Raw genomic sequence first — 17,063 nt, forward strand, 5'->3', positions numbered from 1 at the left:
AACCTTTCTAATATTTGGTGGCTGATAAGCAGTTTGCTGTCCCGCTTGGCTTGAAACGGCGAGCATATACCACATCCTGATATGGATGGGTCTACACCACTTGTTCAAAAGCCAGCACATCACTACATAAAGTCTCACAAGATAAACTTGAATCCTAATATGATACTTGAGTGAACTCTGCACTCCTTTTCTACTCTCATACAGAGTGGTGTAACCTCGCTTCAATATCATTCCATCTGGTATGCTCATCCTAATACTGAAAAACACAGCCAACTGAGGCAACAAACCAGTGCAGGCGGCTGCTGATATACAGAATATCTACAATATTCCTGTTCCTCCTGGCTCCACAGAATCAAAAGTCTAAAGAAATTAACTTACCCTGGTTCTGAAGAAGGGTCACTGACCTGAAACGTTAGCTCTGCTTCTCTCTCCACAGATGCTGCCAGACCTGCTGAGTGTTTCCAGCATTTCTTGTTTTTATTTCAGATTTCCAGCATCCGCAGTATTTTGCTTTTAACTTACCCTTTGGTGGATGGCCTCCAGTGGGCCCTTTAAGGGCCTCTGGTTAGGCCACTGTAGACTCGGAGAAACACACAGTGCATATTTTGCCCAGTTGATGACATATTTCTAGTTGGATCCTTAAAAAGATGTTGATCCTGATTTGAATATTCAAGATGACATATGGCTGTTTCAGGTGAGTGTCCTGGACACGTGGAAGTCAGCAACTGACAATTTAGCATCCAGCTCACCTCTGGGGAGATTGGGGGAAGTCATTGAAACCCAAAATTGGCCTCCTCAATGCAAGTTTTTCACCCAAAAAGTGGACGCAAAAGATCTAGTTTTTTCCCCATATATTTTGAACCTTTACAAATGAAAAGCTATGATGGAGACTACTTTCAATTTGACCAAGCAGTGAGATATAAACCAGAAGTTGATTTTCTTGAACAGTTCCAAACATATATTCTTGGAATGTATGTATGGCTGCCAAGGCTGCACGTATCACTCATCTGTCTTGAAATATTTAGCAATACAGTCGTTTTATAACTAATTGATTTACTATGAAATTCACTATGAAGTTTACAACCAATTAGTTGTCATACAATTGCTAAGAGCCAACCACATGGAGGCTGGTTCATGTGCAGGGATGTTGCCTGGAGAATATTAATGACCAGATTTATTGGATTCAATTATCACAACCTACTGTGGTGGGATTTAAACTCATGCGGCAGGATTTTCCCTTTGGTATCGGACTCTTACATTGGAGGCATTTACATGTCTGGACCCTTGCTCCAAGGGGCAAGCAGTCATGGGTCCCAATTTTCCCAGAGGTCAGTCTTAATTGTCTGGAGGGCGGGTTTGGCAGCCAGTGGGAGGCTGAAAGTGCGGGCCCGATTTAAATGCTTGATAGCCATTACTGTGGCAGCCGTCTTGCAACTCAATGGCAGGCAGAAGTGAACAGGAGGAGAGGCAGAGGCCTGGCACCAGTGGCAGGGCTGCCCCAAGAGTTAGCGACGTCACCCTTGAGGTGTTGTTGGAGGTTGTGTGCAAAAGGCGAGGGGCCTTATTCACGGAGATTGGCAGAAGGCCACCCAGACAAACTAAGCAGGCCTGGCTGGAGATGGAGAACATGAAAGCAGCCGCAGGGTTATCAGGAGGACCTAGATGCAGTGCCTCAAGAAATTTAATGACATTCTTTGTTCTGGCAAGGTGAGTGCAATATGATACCCAGATGATGGGCCTCCAGGTTTGTGGTCACCAGCAAACCAGCTGATCAGCCTGAGGGTGCATGGTGCTCCTGAACATGGGACGCATGTGTGCCCAGGGTAATCACCGACCCATCCGCAAGGCTCTTAATTAAAGGAACTTCTAGAATGGTGAGAGCAGCCAGCATTGCCATTTTTCTCTCTCTCTTTTGTCCTCACAGGAGAAGAGGGCACAAAATGCAAGGGAGAGGTTATGCACAGGAGGGGGCGGCACTTGATACCATCAGGGTAGCACCTGATGGAGAGATGGGAATTCCTGTAGGAGAGGGTGAAACGATATTCAATTCTGTAGATGACGGGAATGGAGTGTGTAGCATCCCAAAACTTCAGATGCATTGGGAATCCTTAGCTCTGCAGAGGCTTCTGCTGTCAGAGGTGAGTTCTCATGATCTCCTGCTTCTGTCTCCCACAGAGTCAGTTGTGGACTGGGAGCATGTGAGTGCCACAGCAACAACACCGGGGTCCTTGGACAATGTGGAAGCCACAGATCCAGCACTGTCACATCATTCAAGCACACCCTCCACTAGTGCAGATACACTCTCAGATCAGTATCTCCTCATGCATGGTTAGAAAGGCAGCACTGGGTGAAGAGGACGTATGAGTGAACAGGAAGAGGTGAGAGAGGCAGGGACAGCTGTGGGCATTGCCCCTCAGAGGCTGAAGGGCTGGCACAATCATGCTCAGCTGAGCACAGATGCTTTAACATGTGAACTGTTACGAGGATTCAGGCTCAGAGTCACAGCAAAGAGGCTCCACTTTGACCAGCAGTATGAGATGTGTGCCCACACATCAAATTTCCCTGAGGCAGTGCGGGGTCATGGGCTGAGAATGGAGGGGTCCATTCAGCTCATGTGCACCATCATGGCTCAGGGTATTGAGCGCATTAGCTCCTCCATTGAGAGAATGGCCAACCTCATGGAGAGCCATATGTGGCAGCACTCTGAGCGGATGCAGGAATAGTGTAGTGACATGCACAGAATACATACAACGATTTATAGTACTGACCAGTCAGTGGCACTGATTGCGCAAAGAGGCTTGGAGTGGATGCCAGTATTGCTTCAGCTGGTGGTCCCTTCCAGTGATCCAGAGCACTATTTAAGGCTGAGGCAGGATGAGGGCGCCACTCCTCACAGGCTGCCATCATCATCATCGACCTCCTTGGCCCCTCTGACTGAGGGACCATCTATGCAGTAGGGCCCAGTGAAAGAAGCTGCTCCTGCAATGACGCCAGAGCAGCAGATTCTGGGACCACCACAATGAGGACGATCGCCCATAGGCATCTCAGCCGCAAGCAGACAGACGCGAACAGGCTCATCCGAGGCCACAAGGAAAGCACCATGTAGAGGTGGCCGAGTGCAAAGGCCACCGCATCTGTCATTGCACTGAGTGGTTCAGTTGGGTGACTTCCATTTGTGATTGTGTAAACTTTTATTTATTAATTTCATTGGAAATGTTGATCCATGATCCCAGATGTGTGAGCTTCCATTCTTTAATGGCAAAACTGGAAAAGAGGGAAGAAGTGGACAGGGAAACAATGATCTTTGAATGGGGACATCAAGACTGCTGGAGAGATGTTGGCCATGCATTGTTGGTGAGAATGCAACTAATCAAGGTTGTGTGTTTAATGGATGTGTTATCCTCACAGGCAGATTAAAATGAGTGCCAGAGCATGCAGTCCTGCTGAATGAAAGCAATCAGTTGAAATGTGCCTGGATCAGATGTGCCCTTGCATTCAGGCCATCCTGATGAGAGCTTTAACTCCTGAGACAGCCCTGCCACCTCCCTGCACAGCTTGGACACCTCTCTGCACTGAATTTTCCTCCTCTTTTTCCTCCTACGATTAAATTTGTCCATCTAGCGCTCCACCCTCTTCAAGGTCCACATCTCTCTGGAGGGCCATGTTATGGAGAGCGCAGCAGACCACCACAACGCGTGAGTGTACTGCAGGGCACTACCCGACTAATCCAGGCACCAAAACCGCTTCAGAAACCCAACGACCCTTGTTGTTGGCCCTTATGAGCAGATGGCTTCAGTTGTAACACCTCTCAGCCTTTGTCTCGGGGTCACGTAAAGGTGTGAGTAGCCGTCTCTTCAAGGGATATCCCTTGTCCCTTAGCAACCATCCATGAAGAGCTGCGACACCCTGGACTGATGGAGGATGAAGGCCTCATGGCAGTTGCCAGGATAATGAGCACAAACATCCATAAAGCACTTGTTGTGGTCATAGATCAGCTGAACATTTAGGGACTGGAAGCCCTTCCTGTTGAGGAATCTCACTGGCTGCTCACTCGGCACCTTGATGGCCACATAGGTGTAATTGTTGATGCCCTGCTCCTGCGGAAATCCAGCAATGGAGGCCAATCCCACTGCCCTTTGTGCCTGCCAGGCCCCATCTGCTTGAAATTGTATGTACTTTCCAGCTCTCGCAAATAGGGTGTCAGTGACTTGCAAGATGCAATGGTATGTTACCATTTGATCCTTGGAACGAGCCAGAGGTGAAGAAATTCAAGGCCTCAGTTAATTTAACAGCTACTGGCAGGGCATGGTGTGCAGCACTGAGGTCTTCCTCAACAAGGGCACAAATCTCAGATACAGTCTGCCTGGATAGGTACAGTCTCCTGTGGCGCTGATTCGCTGACATATCCAGGTATCATCTTCTTCAGTGGTACACTCAGTTCTGAAGGTATGCCCTTCATTGCCTTCTTGCCCCTTGTTCCTCTCCTCTGCCCAGGGCTCTGCATCTTCTCCTGGAGGATATTGATCGTTATTGCTACTTGTCTCTATCTCAAAGTACCTTCATCCCTTGTACAGCTGTTGCCTTCCTTGCAGTCAGCTGCACTCACGATAGTTAGTGGATCCCTCTCTTATGGCCCCACAATGCCTGGAGGGTCATGACCTCCTCAACTGACATGGTGTGCACAGACCACTTGCTCTGCTAGCTCTGCTCACCCCATGGCAACTGTGTGCCAATGGATGACTACCCCTCTCCGCTGTGCACCCTTTTATGAGCCTAAATCATTGAATGGCACATCCATGACTGGCTCCCTGCTGCCTTGCCGCCTCCTTCTACTTGGACTAGTCCAGATCCAGCAAGGATCACGTGCTTTCCCAATAAAATTGCAGACTAGCCCTTAACAAACTTACAACCAGCTCTTTAACAAGCATAATTGGCCACTGCTCCAAATTGGGCGGGTTGCCAGGTCTCGCCTTCACTCCTCCTCAGCAAAATTGCTGACCGTCGGAATAACGTCAGGAAATTACACAGCTGCCCGCTCCCATTTGGCCTTCAAAATCCTGCCCAAGTTCTTGGCACTTCTGACGCTGGCACTTCTTTATATAGTAGCTTCATTTCTGTTCTGCTGAATATGAGTAGTGAAGTATTACAATTCTGAAATGCTGTTAGGTTTTTGTTCCATTTTTTTGGACTAATCTGACAGATAGATCAGTTCTCTACATGCATTGCACTTTCTACCCCAAGTGATACAGGAATCTTTCCTTCTGATATGACATTTCCATGAAATACGTAGCCTATTTCAGAAGCTTTGCAAAATTTCTTGTGGATTGCATTAATGTTTTGAACACAACATTGTTTCAGCTTCAAAGAATTCCTTCTGCATCAGTCTTGTCTTCCATTGTCTGAAACTGATGGCCATCAAATAATTAGAGCGCCTCTCTGTTCCATATAACTTTCCAGCACTCACTGTCCAGGTTCATACATGAAAAGCCTAAAATGACAGGTCACAACTGCATATAACATTATATTCTGCTGTCTTGAGGGGAGATTGGTTATGAAAATCAGGATCAATATCAATATCAATGGTTTAATTTTCAGTAAACTACTTCTAATAAGTTGCTTTATACCATATGATTGTCAGGGTTCATCAGTCCAATGTATCTAGCATACATTTGCTTTCGGTGTCCTTAAAAGCTTTTGTTGACTAAGAGGAGGCTGTCTGCTTCTAAATGTTAAGTTCCAGCAGCGAACATAAAGAAGTCACTGTTTTCATGAAGTGTATAGTAGTTCTCATTAGCAGGTAGAAATCAACTGCAACTAAAAAAAATTGATACATTTAAGTAAGTCCAAAGCTTTGTGACAACTCAAATGCTTGTGCAATTTGAATATCCTGGGCTGTTCTATTAAATATCCCTCGCTTGATTATAAATAAGCCTCTTTAGAAATAAGATTGCAATTCGAAGTTAAACCGGAATGAATGTTTCTATTTTTCAAAAAAGTATACTTAGTAGATTTCAGGACCTACATGTTAGCTTTCAGTGACTTGTGAACAAGGACACCCAGGTCCCTTTGGACATCAACACTTCCCAATCTCTTACCATTTAAGAACTACTCTGCACATCTATTCCTCCCACCAAACTCAATAACTTCACATGTTTCCACATTATATTCCATCTGTCATGTTCTTTCCCTCTCACTTAGCCTGTCTAAATCCCCTTAAAGCCTCTTTGCACCTTCCTCACAACTCATATTCCCACCTAGTTGTGTGTCATGGGCAAACTTGGAAATATTACATTTGGTCCCTACATCCAAATCATTGATATGGATTGACAGAGTGTAATAATCCAAGTCCATGTTCGCATGCAGCAAGACCTGGACAACATTCAGACTTGGGCTGATATGTGACAAGTAACATTCATGCCACTCAAGCGCCAGGCAATGACCATCTCCTACAAGAGAGAATCTAACCAGTGCCCCTTGACAATTCACAGCATTACCATCACTGAGGTGTGCCACCATCAACATCCTGGGGGGTTACCATTGAACAGAAACTTAACTGATCAGTCATATAAATACTGGAGCAGATCAGAGGTTGGGAATTCTGTAGCATGTAACTCACCTCCTGATTCCTCAAAATCTGCTCACCATCTCCAAGGCACAAGTCAAAAGTGTGAAGGAATACTATCCACTTGCCTGGATGACGTCAGCTCCAACAGCACTCGAGAAGCTTGACGCTATCCTGGGCAAAGCAGCCCACTTGATCGGCACCCCTCCACCTTAAACATTTACTCCCTCCACCACTGCCGCACAGTGGCAGCAGTGTGTACCATCTATAAGATGAAGTGCAGCAACTCGCCAAGACTGCTTTGACAGCTCCTTCCAAGCCCATGACCTCATCCACCTAGAATGACAGGAGCAGCAGATGCATGGGAACACCACCACCTGCAAGTTCCCCTCCAAGTCACACACCATCCTGACTTGGAACTATATCACTGTTCCTTCACTGCCGCTGGAACTCCCTCCCTAACTGCACTGTGGGTGTAACCACACCAGATAGATTGCAGCGGTTCAAGAAGGCAGCTTCACACCACCTTCTCAAGGGCAATTAGGGATGGGCAACAAATGCTGGCCTGGCCAGCGACACTCACATCCCATGAATGAATAAAAAAAGTTTGCTGACCAGGGGAAGTAAGCTATGTGGAGGACACAAAGAGGCTGCAAAGTGATATAGACAGGTTAAGTGAACAAAAAGAGTATAGCAGATGAAATATAATGAGAAGTGTGAAGTTATCCACTTTGGATGAAAAAATAGAAAAGCAGAATATTTTTAAATGGTGAGAGGTTGTGAAATGTTGGTATTCAGAGGGACTGGATGTCATTGTATATGAACCAGAGTGTTAAAATGCAGGTACAGCAAGCAATTAGGAAAGCAAATGGTATGTTAGCATTGACTACAAAGGAATTTAAATATAAGACTGAAATCTCATTTAAATTATATAGGGCCTTGGTGAGACCACTCTGGACTACTATGTACAATTTTGATTTCCTCCTCAAAAGAAGGGTATATTTGCCTTGGTGGAAGTTCAATAAAGGTTCATTAGACTAGTTCCTGGGATGAGGGGTTTGTCCTATGAGGAGAGATTGAGTAGACTCAGCCTATATTCCCTAGAATTTAGAAGAATGAGAAGTGATCTCACTGAAACATATACAATTCTTAAGGAGCCAGATAGGGTAGATGCTGAAAGGATGTTTCCTCTGACTGGGGAGTCTAGATCTAAGGGTCACAGGCTCAGAATAAGATGTAGGTGATCTAGAACTGAGGTGAGGAGAGATTTCTTTACTGAAAAGGTTGTGGATCTTTTGAGGGCTGTGGATGTTCAGTCATTGAATATATTCAAGACACAGATCATTAGATTTTCAAATACATGGGGAATTTAGCAATATGAGGATAGTGCACAAAGGTGGAGTTGAGGTAGATCAGTCACGAACGCATTGAATGGTGAGTAGGCTTGATGGGCCGAATAGCCTAACCTGCTGCTATTTCATATTTTCTTATGTTTCAGGTGGGTATGCTGCTTGCCCATTTACAGGTCTGCCTAGGAATTGCATCAATAAGTATTAATGGATGGTCTCTCATTTTTGATCGCTGGCCACTCATTTTTCAGGCAAAAAACAGATGACCAGCAGATAAAAATCCTTCCCCTAAGTGTGTAGATGAGTAATGTTAAATACTTTCTGACTATAGGTTTCCTTTGACCAGTGGTGTATATTCTATTTTCTTCTGTGAGCTAACTAAAGATTGGTGTTCAGTTTTCACTTTGTGCCAGTTAAGTACTTCATTCTGTCTAAATAACAGAACGTGTATACTCAAATATTTCTCTTCATGTAGACAGTGTCAGTTTAAATAGATGTCTATGGATACTTTGTGAGCTTCTTAAAATCTTTGTGTTCCTCTTCTTCATCAGCAGTACTGATCATAAGTGTTTATCTTGAAGTTTTGTCTTCATTCTGATTAGTTCTCAATCTCTGTCCAGTGAAGGCTATTATTCTCAGTTGCACATGGTCGTTTTATGCGAGGTATTGGCATGAATTGTTTATTAATTTTTTTAGCGACAGCTGGAAAGTACATCATTTGTTTTCAGCAAAGTTCCAATATCCACTGCATAAAAGCAGTATTTCTAGCTTATCTTCTCGATGCTAAAGGTTTTTATTATCACAAATAAGAGGATTGTGGGAGTCTTCATCTAAATTATCAGGATTTCAGCAGCCGTGAAGTTTGATTGCACAAATATAGTTGCAGCAAGGGATTCTGTCATGGGGGACTCCCTTGGCAATGAAACAGTGTTCTTCAGAGACATATCGCAACCTGTTTATATTTTTGTTCCCCCCCCAGGGTCAGCCTCAGCAAATATTAGGTGGAGATTGAAAACAAAATCTCCTGAGCTTGCTATCTAAATAGATTGATTCCACTTATACCAAAAATGCAGAGCAAAATGATAAACACATAAAGGCCTTGGAAATATGATTGCTAGAGTATGGTAGAGTTGAAATTAGACATAGGAGACAATGCAAAACAGACGGAATTGTTTTTCCCAGCCGTAAGACATACAGTCCTATTGAAGTCAATAGAACTGATTATATGGCAATATTGGGTATACCAGGCAATACCATCTGTTTTACGTCACTGCTTATGTCCAATTTCAATCCCTTTGTCTTTCAAGGAGAAACATAAATATATGGGACTACTGCTTACAAGGCCAGTATTTGCTCCTGAAGTTACCTTCACCTTAATATTCATTACAACTATTATTGAAACATATATTTTTGATCCAAACTATTGAACTGATTGAATTTTTTTATTCATTCATGGGATTTAGTCATCGCTGGCAAAGTCAGCATTTGTTGGCCCTTGGGAAGGTAACTGTGATCTGCCTCCTTGAATCATTGCAGTCCTTGTATTACAGGTACAACCACAGTGCAGTTAGGGAGGAAGTTCCAGGATTTTGACCCAGGAAGAGTGAAAGAATGGCGATATAGTTCTAAATCAGGATGGTGTATGGCTTGGAGGGAAGATGCAGATGGTGGTGGTCCCACGCACCTGGTGCACTTGTTCTTCTAGGTGGTAGAGATCACTGGTTTGAGAGGTGCTGTTGAAGGAGCCCAGGCGGGTTACTGCAGCACATCTTGTAGCTGGTACACACTGCTGCCAGTATGCACCAGTGGTCGGGAGAATGAATGCTTAAGGTGATGAATCGAGTGCCAACCAAGCGGGCTGCTTTGTCCTGGATGGTGTCGAGCTTCTTGAATGTTGTTGGAGCTACACCCATCCAGGCTCGTGGGGAGTATTCCATCATATTCCTGACTTGTGCCTTGTAGATGGTGAACAGGCTTTCGGGAGTCAGGAACTGAGTTACTTGCCGCAGAATTCCCAGCCTCTGATCTGCTCTTGTATTTATATAACTGGCCTAGTTCACTTTCTGGTCAATGGTGACCCCCAGGATGTTGATAGATTAGATTAGATTAGATTAGAGATACAGCACTGAAACAGGCCCTTCGGCCCACCGAGTCTGTGCCGACCATCAACCACCCATTTATACTAATCCTATATTCCTACCAAACATCCCCACCTGTCCCTATATTTCCCTACCACCTACCTACACTAGTGACAATTTATAATGGCCAATTTACCTACCAACTTGCAAGTCTTTTGGCTTGTGGGAGGAAACCGGAGCACCCGGAGAAAACCCACGCAGACACAGGGAGAACTTGCAAACTCCACACAGGCAGTACCCAGAATCGAACCCGGGTCCCTGCAGCTGTGAGGCTGCAGTGCTAACCACTGCGCCACTGTGCCGCCCTGTGATAGTGGGGGATTCAGCAGCGGTAGTGCCATTGAATGTCAAAGAGAGATGGTTAGATTCTCTCTTGTTTGACATGACCATTGCCTGGCAATTATATGGCATGAATGTTACTTGCCACTTATCAGCCCAAGCCAAGTGTTGCTGCATGCAAGCATGGACTGCTTCTGTATCTGAGGAGTTACAAATGGGACTGAACACTGTGCAATCAACAGTTAACATCCCCACTTCTGACCTTATGATGGAGGGAAGGTCGTTGATGAAGCAACTGAAGATGGTTGGGCCTTGGACACTACCCCGAGGAACTCCTGCAGTGATGCCCTGGGACAGAGATGATTGGCTTCCAACAACCACAATCATCTTCCTTTGTGCTCGGTATGACTCCAGCCAGAATTTATAGTAGATGCATATTTTCAACAGATAATTTCTCATTCTTTCTTTCCAGGACTTCAAAATTGTGGAACTTCTTCCCTTTCCTTTTTTCTCCTTTTTAAACCCAAACTTCCCATCACCCATTCACTACCTTTGGTGTCAGCTTGGCTCAATTAGCAGCATTCTTGCCTTGAAACTGTAAGGTTGTGGGTTTAGCCCCATTCCACAAATTGATCTAGGCTAGATATAAAAGATCCAACGGAACAATTTGAAAAAAAAAAGTACATTTGCCTATTTTCATATTTAGCTCCCTGTGACAGTCAACATTTCGCACTACTGACTCTGTAGATTCTTAATCTGTGGATTGCTCACAGTCTGACCATCATTGATGCAGCTTTCACTGGAACATATTTATTCCCAGCATGAAATGGAAAAGAGAAGCATAAAAATGTCTTGGGGTAGGTAAACCCAGCTGCAGCCTGACAATCAGCTGACACAATACTGCTCTCACTAGCATAGCTGTTTTTCCAATTACGATTTCTTTCTCCAGATATTTTTTTCCCCTTCATTCTTTTTGCTTGACATTAGATTCCTCTTTTCTGCTTTTACAAATATCAGCCGAGTAAATCCAAGTCATTTTCAGGAAATTAAATCTAATACATAGTCTGCATCCTATCCAGTACCAAGGTTTATTCACCTATCAACTCGGTCTTAACCAACCTCTGGTGGGCTCTGCCATGATACACTGATTCGTATCTGTAAAAACATCCATAATGGTGAGATAGATTTTAATATGTGTTAAACGTCGGCATTTTTTATAATCCCAAAATAAACCAAAAATTAAGATAGTTTTCCTAAATTAATACATTAATCTGAAAATCTATAGCTACTAGGTGGCTACCATCTTAGACAAAAGCTGGCAGAGCATTTTTGCCCAGAATTTAGGGGTTTTTGAGGGTGATCTGTCAACGGACTTCGTCATTACCCCTCTGAATTTGACTGCAACTTCAGGATTTTGCATAAGTGCAGATTAACAATTGTGCTTCGTCATTCACTGCTCTGCCATGGGCTGCACTGTGGACACCTACCCCTCTTACCCCACCCCTCAGAGGCAGCAATCAGTGAAATCAATTGATCTGGTGAGAACTTCTCTTTTTTCCACTTGCATATCACTGTTAAAAACCTCATAAAAAGTTAAGTTTTGTTCAGTGAGGTGTAACTGGGTTTTTAAATGGTGATCTGAGCAATAACTGCTACTGAACTACTTATCTGGCCCTGAAAAAATAATTTTATATTTGTGGAATGTTGTTAAGTGTTTCCATTGTAATTAATTATGAGATATTTGAAACAGATCTTTTAAATCATTTAAAAAACATGTTCTTGATATTTCAGCTTCAACCATAATCTCGTATGTATGTCCTAATCTTTATTTTGCTCACTGACATTTTAGAAAGTGATTTGATTTTAGTGTCTTTCATTTTTTGGTTGGTTGTTTGTGAGAACTCTTTAATGTGATTGGCTGCTTGGACAGTTTGATGACATCACTGCAACTCGACACTGGGAATCCCCATTAAACTAGGCCCCACTCCACTGCATGGTGAGAAGAGGTGAAGTTCTCACCATGGAGATCATTAGATCTTTCAGCGAGGCTTTTTCTGAGGTCAGTGACTATAAATCTGGGCCTATTTATATTTCTGTGGGTTGTTATAAGAAAGTATTAATGTTCAGAGAAACAGCTTTTGGAACACTGTAATGATCTTAACAAAAATACCTATCCATAGACTGCAGCCACAAAGAAAATCACCAGATGTAAATTTCATTGTTCCTGACAATAGACATGTATTTGTACTAGAAAATCTAAGTCTTTAATTTCCATGAACACATTGGAAATGTCTTTTATGGCAAATTTAGTATGATTACTTACTGCAAGGATGAGCGAGTACTCTAACTTCATCTATTGCAATGTATCCAGGATGGCCCTTTGAAGCAACTGATTCAAAAATAACCTGAAATGGTAAAGTCAATGATGAATAAATTAAATCCCTATTCCTTAATATGCTCTAAAATTAATGGAGTCTAATATTGAAGTGAAGTTCTAACATGAATCAGTTATTTCCATATAAACTATTACAGCAATACACTGATCAACACAACACATTACTACATATTTGTCTTTTATTGCAGCCTATTAGGTTTTACAAAAATGTATAATGATATTGTGTGGATATATCTACAAAATTTTGTATCTTGCAATCTTGGTTACTGGGGCAACATCAATATTTGTAAATTACACAAAAATATGGAGCGTGATTAACTTTGAAGAGAACCATAAGTTACCTCCTTCCATGGCAAGAACATCCTTCCTCAGATAAGGAGACCAAAACTGCACACAATACTCCAGATGTGGTCTCACCAAGGCCTGTATAACTGCAGTAAGACATCCTTGCTCCTGTACTCAAATCCTCTTGCAATGAAGGCCAAAATACCATTCACCTTCCTAACTACTTGCTACCCCTGAATGATTGCTTTCAGCGACTGGTGTACAAGGACAACCAGGTCTCGTTGCACCTCCACCTTTCCCAATCTATCACCATTCAGATAATAATCTGCCTTTCTGTTTTTACAACCAAAGTGGATAACCTCACATTTATCCACGTTATACTGCATCTGCCATACATTTGCCCACTCACCCAACTTGTCCAAATCACATTGGAGCCTCTTTGCATCCTCCTCACAGCTCACATTCCCCCCAGCTTTGTGTCGTCTGCAAACTTGGAAATGCTACATTTAGTTCCCTCACCCAAGTCATTAGTATATATTGTGAATAGCTAGGGCCCAAGCACTGATCCCTGCGGTACTCCACTAGTCACTGCCTGTCACTCGGAAATAGACCCATTTATTCCTACTCTCTGTTTCCTGTCTGTCGACCCCCAATTCCAATCCGTGCCAGTATATTAACCCCAATCCCATGTGCTTTAGTTGTGTACACTAACCTCTTATGCGGGACCTTATCAAAAGCCTTCTGAAAATCCAAATACACCACATCTACTGGTTCTCCCTTATCTAATCTACTAGTTACATCCTCAAAAAATTCCAGTAGATTTGTTAAGCAAATGTTCCCTTTTGTAAACCCATGCTGACTTTGTCCAATCCCGTTTATGCTTTCCAGGTGTTCTGCTATCACATCCTTTATAATAGACTCTACATGTTCCCCACTACTGATGTAAGGACAACTGGTCTGTAATTCCCTGTTTTTTTTCCTCCCTCCTTTTTTAAATAGTGGGATTACATTTGCCACCCTCCAATCTGTAGGAACTGCTTCTTGTGCCATTCCCATTCTAACAAGCATCCAAGATATGCCAATTATAGTGTAAGCAATGTCTGATTTATTTGTGTTGCCCTGGATACTCTGGCGGGGTGAGTTGTGCGAGTCACCAGTGAAGCAGGATCAACTTTACGTTGGCTCCACTTCAATTTTTAAGGGGTAGGGTATGATTATGTTTTGTTATGTTCTCGTCTTTTCCTCAACCATATTATATACAATAAGCATAATGAGAGGGGAAGTACTAGAGGGTCTGACATCCCTGAAAGTGGATAAATTGCCAAGGCTAGATGGATTGCATCCCAGGTTGTTAAAGGAAGCTGGGAGGAAATAGCAGATGCGCTGAGGATCATCTTCAAATCCTCAATAGATACAGGCGAGGTACCCAGACTACTGGAGGTCTGTGAACGTTGTCCCATTGTTTAAAAAGGATGCGAGGGATAGGCCAAATAATTGTAGGCCAGTCAGTCTGACCTCGGTGGTGAGTAAATTGTTAGAATCAATTCTGAAGGACAGGATAAACTGGCACTTGGAAAGGCATGGATTAATCAGGGACAGTCAGCATGGATATTTTAGGGGAAGGTCATGTCTTACTAACTTAATTGAATTTTTTGAGGAAGTAACAAGGAGGATTGATGAGGGTATTGCAGTGGATGTGGTCTACATGGATTTTAGCAAGGCATTTGACAAGGTCCCGCATGACAGACTGGTCAGTAAAATGAAAGCCCATGGGATACAGGGGAAGGTGGCAGGTTGGATCCAGAATTGGCTCAGAGACAGGAAATAAAATGTAGTAGTCGATGGATGTTTTTGCAAATGGAAAGCTGTTTCCAGTGGTGTTCCACAGGGCTCAGTGTTGGGTCCCTTGCTGTTTGTGGTATATATTAATGATTTGGACTTAAATGTGGGAGGCATGATTGGGAAATTTGCTGATGACACAAAAATTGGCCATGTAGTTGATAGTGAAGAGGATAGCCATAGACTCCAGAATGATATCAATGGTTTGGTTGAGTGGGCAGAAAAGTGGCAAATGAAATTCAATCCAGAGACGTGTGAGGTAATGCATTTGGGAGGGCAAATAAAGTGAGGGAATGCACAATAAACGGGAGGATATTGAGATGCGTAGAAGTGAGAGACCTTGAAGTACGTGTCCACAGGTCCCTGAGGTGGCAGGACAGGTAGATAGAGTGGTGAAGAAGGCATATGGAATGTTTTCCTTTACTGGCCGAGGTATAGAATACAAAAGCAGGGATGTTATGCTGGAACTATATAAAATGCTGGTTAGGCCACAGCTGGAGTACTGGGTACAGTTCATTACAGGAAGGACATAATTGCTCTGGAGAGAGTACAGAGGAGATTTACAAGAATGTTGCCAGGGCTTGAAAGTTGCAGCTATGAGGAAAGATTGGATCGGCTAGGGTTGTTTTCCTTAGAAGAGGAAGCTGAGGGGTGACTTAATTGAGGTGTACAAAATTATGAGGGGCCTAGCTAGAGTAAACAGGAAGGACCTGTTTCCCCTGGTGGAGAGATCAATTACCAGGGGGCACAGATTTAAGGTGATTGGTAGAAGGATTGGAGGGGACATAAGGAAAAACTTTTTCACCCAGAGGGCGGTGGGTATCTGGAATTCACTGCTAGGAATGGTGATGGAGGCAGAAACCCTCAATTTTTTTTTTTAAAAAGGTACCTGGACATGCACCTGAAGTGCTGTAACTTGCAAGGCTATGGATCAGGTGTTGGAAGATGGGATGAGATTGGGCGGCTAGTTTTTTCGGCCTGCACGGACACAACAGGCTGAATGGTCTCCTTCTGTGCTGTAATTTTTTTATGATTCTATAAATCAACTAAAACTCAGAGAATGAATTGGCAAACCTTTTGGAATCCTATGTCATGCTGCTCTGAGTCAATTCCTAGAGGCCACGCTGGAACAGTCCACAAATGACTCACCTTCCATTGTCCCCTCTTGCCTTCATGAAGAAATATCTTGTTTCCATACACCATGCAGGCTAAACTGAGAACATGGCAATGCTGGCAACTGAACCTGCACATAAGCACCCAGTAACACAGCTTGTTAATACCATATAATTACTCCCATGTATCTAGTATTCTGTAACCTTACCTGATAGTAGTTTGGCCAAAATGTGCTGATAGCCAGTTCTGTCTTAATCCATCCTTCAGTTACTATCCCAGACACATTCCATACAGGATTTCCTTGAGGTCCACCATTAACTTTCACATACACATTTAAAGCACCTGGACTCGATCTGTCTTTGCTTGACAGAAAATAGTGAAAGTCGATGCAGTGTGTGTCATTCTCTTTTAATACAGGTAATAACAGATGAGCCTTCTGTCCTGATATTCGTCCAGAGCTATTCACCATCATAAAGGATCCTACAAGAAGTATAAATACATTTTTAAAAATTAGAATAATAGAGTTCACTTCAAAGCACCAGCTGATTTGATTTTGTTTGAAATAATGATGCGTATGTTGAAAATAAGGTAAAGATATTAATGCGACATCAACCAAAGTGATACCCTAATTAGCTCACATTAATTATTTCAATTTTATACCTGCTTACAACCAAGCTTACAAATTATAATGAACTAGTTGGACAAACATCCTGCAACTGTTATGAAATTTTATGCAATTACCATCTGAGACACCAAATAATGCACAAAACCTATTAAACACCAATCTCTACCTGCTAACTCTTCAAGTTCATACATATTTATTCAATCCACTAATTATTTTGATAAATTTAACTGAGTAGGTTTCTTTATAGTTGAAAAACATATCTTCAAGAGTGAACAGGTAGAGTCACAGTAGAATAACAGTAGTTCCAAAAAAAAAATGTAAATCAATTTCATTCTGCAGATTCATACTTTGAAAGGTCATGCGACAGCTAAATCCCCATTCCTGTTAGTAGTTAGACATTCAATTCCCATTAACATGTAAATAACATTTTAGTTTTAATTCATCTTTTGATGTTTGAAGTTGGCTATGTTCTCCTCCT

General features: G+C 42.8%; 1 protein-coding gene across 1 annotated transcript in view; it reads right to left on the minus strand.

Moving 5' to 3' along the window:
* The window catches only part of ptprt (protein tyrosine phosphatase receptor type T), a 1,095,010-nt gene that overhangs the window by 853,992 nt on the left and 223,955 nt on the right, over nt 1-17,063 (minus strand). Inside the window, exons 3-4 of the mRNA XM_068048566.1 lie at nt 16,169-16,440; nt 12,652-12,733 (exon numbers count right to left, since the gene is read on the minus strand). Coding sequence (XP_067904667.1) covers nt 12,652-12,733; nt 16,169-16,440 — 354 coding nt within the window. The remainder of the gene's footprint in view (nt 1-12,651; nt 12,734-16,168; nt 16,441-17,063) is intronic.

This window comes from Heterodontus francisci, chromosome 16, assembly GCF_036365525.1.
Source record: "Heterodontus francisci isolate sHetFra1 chromosome 16, sHetFra1.hap1, whole genome shotgun sequence".
In the NCBI taxonomy this organism is placed as follows: Eukaryota; Metazoa; Chordata; class Chondrichthyes; order Heterodontiformes; family Heterodontidae; genus Heterodontus; species Heterodontus francisci.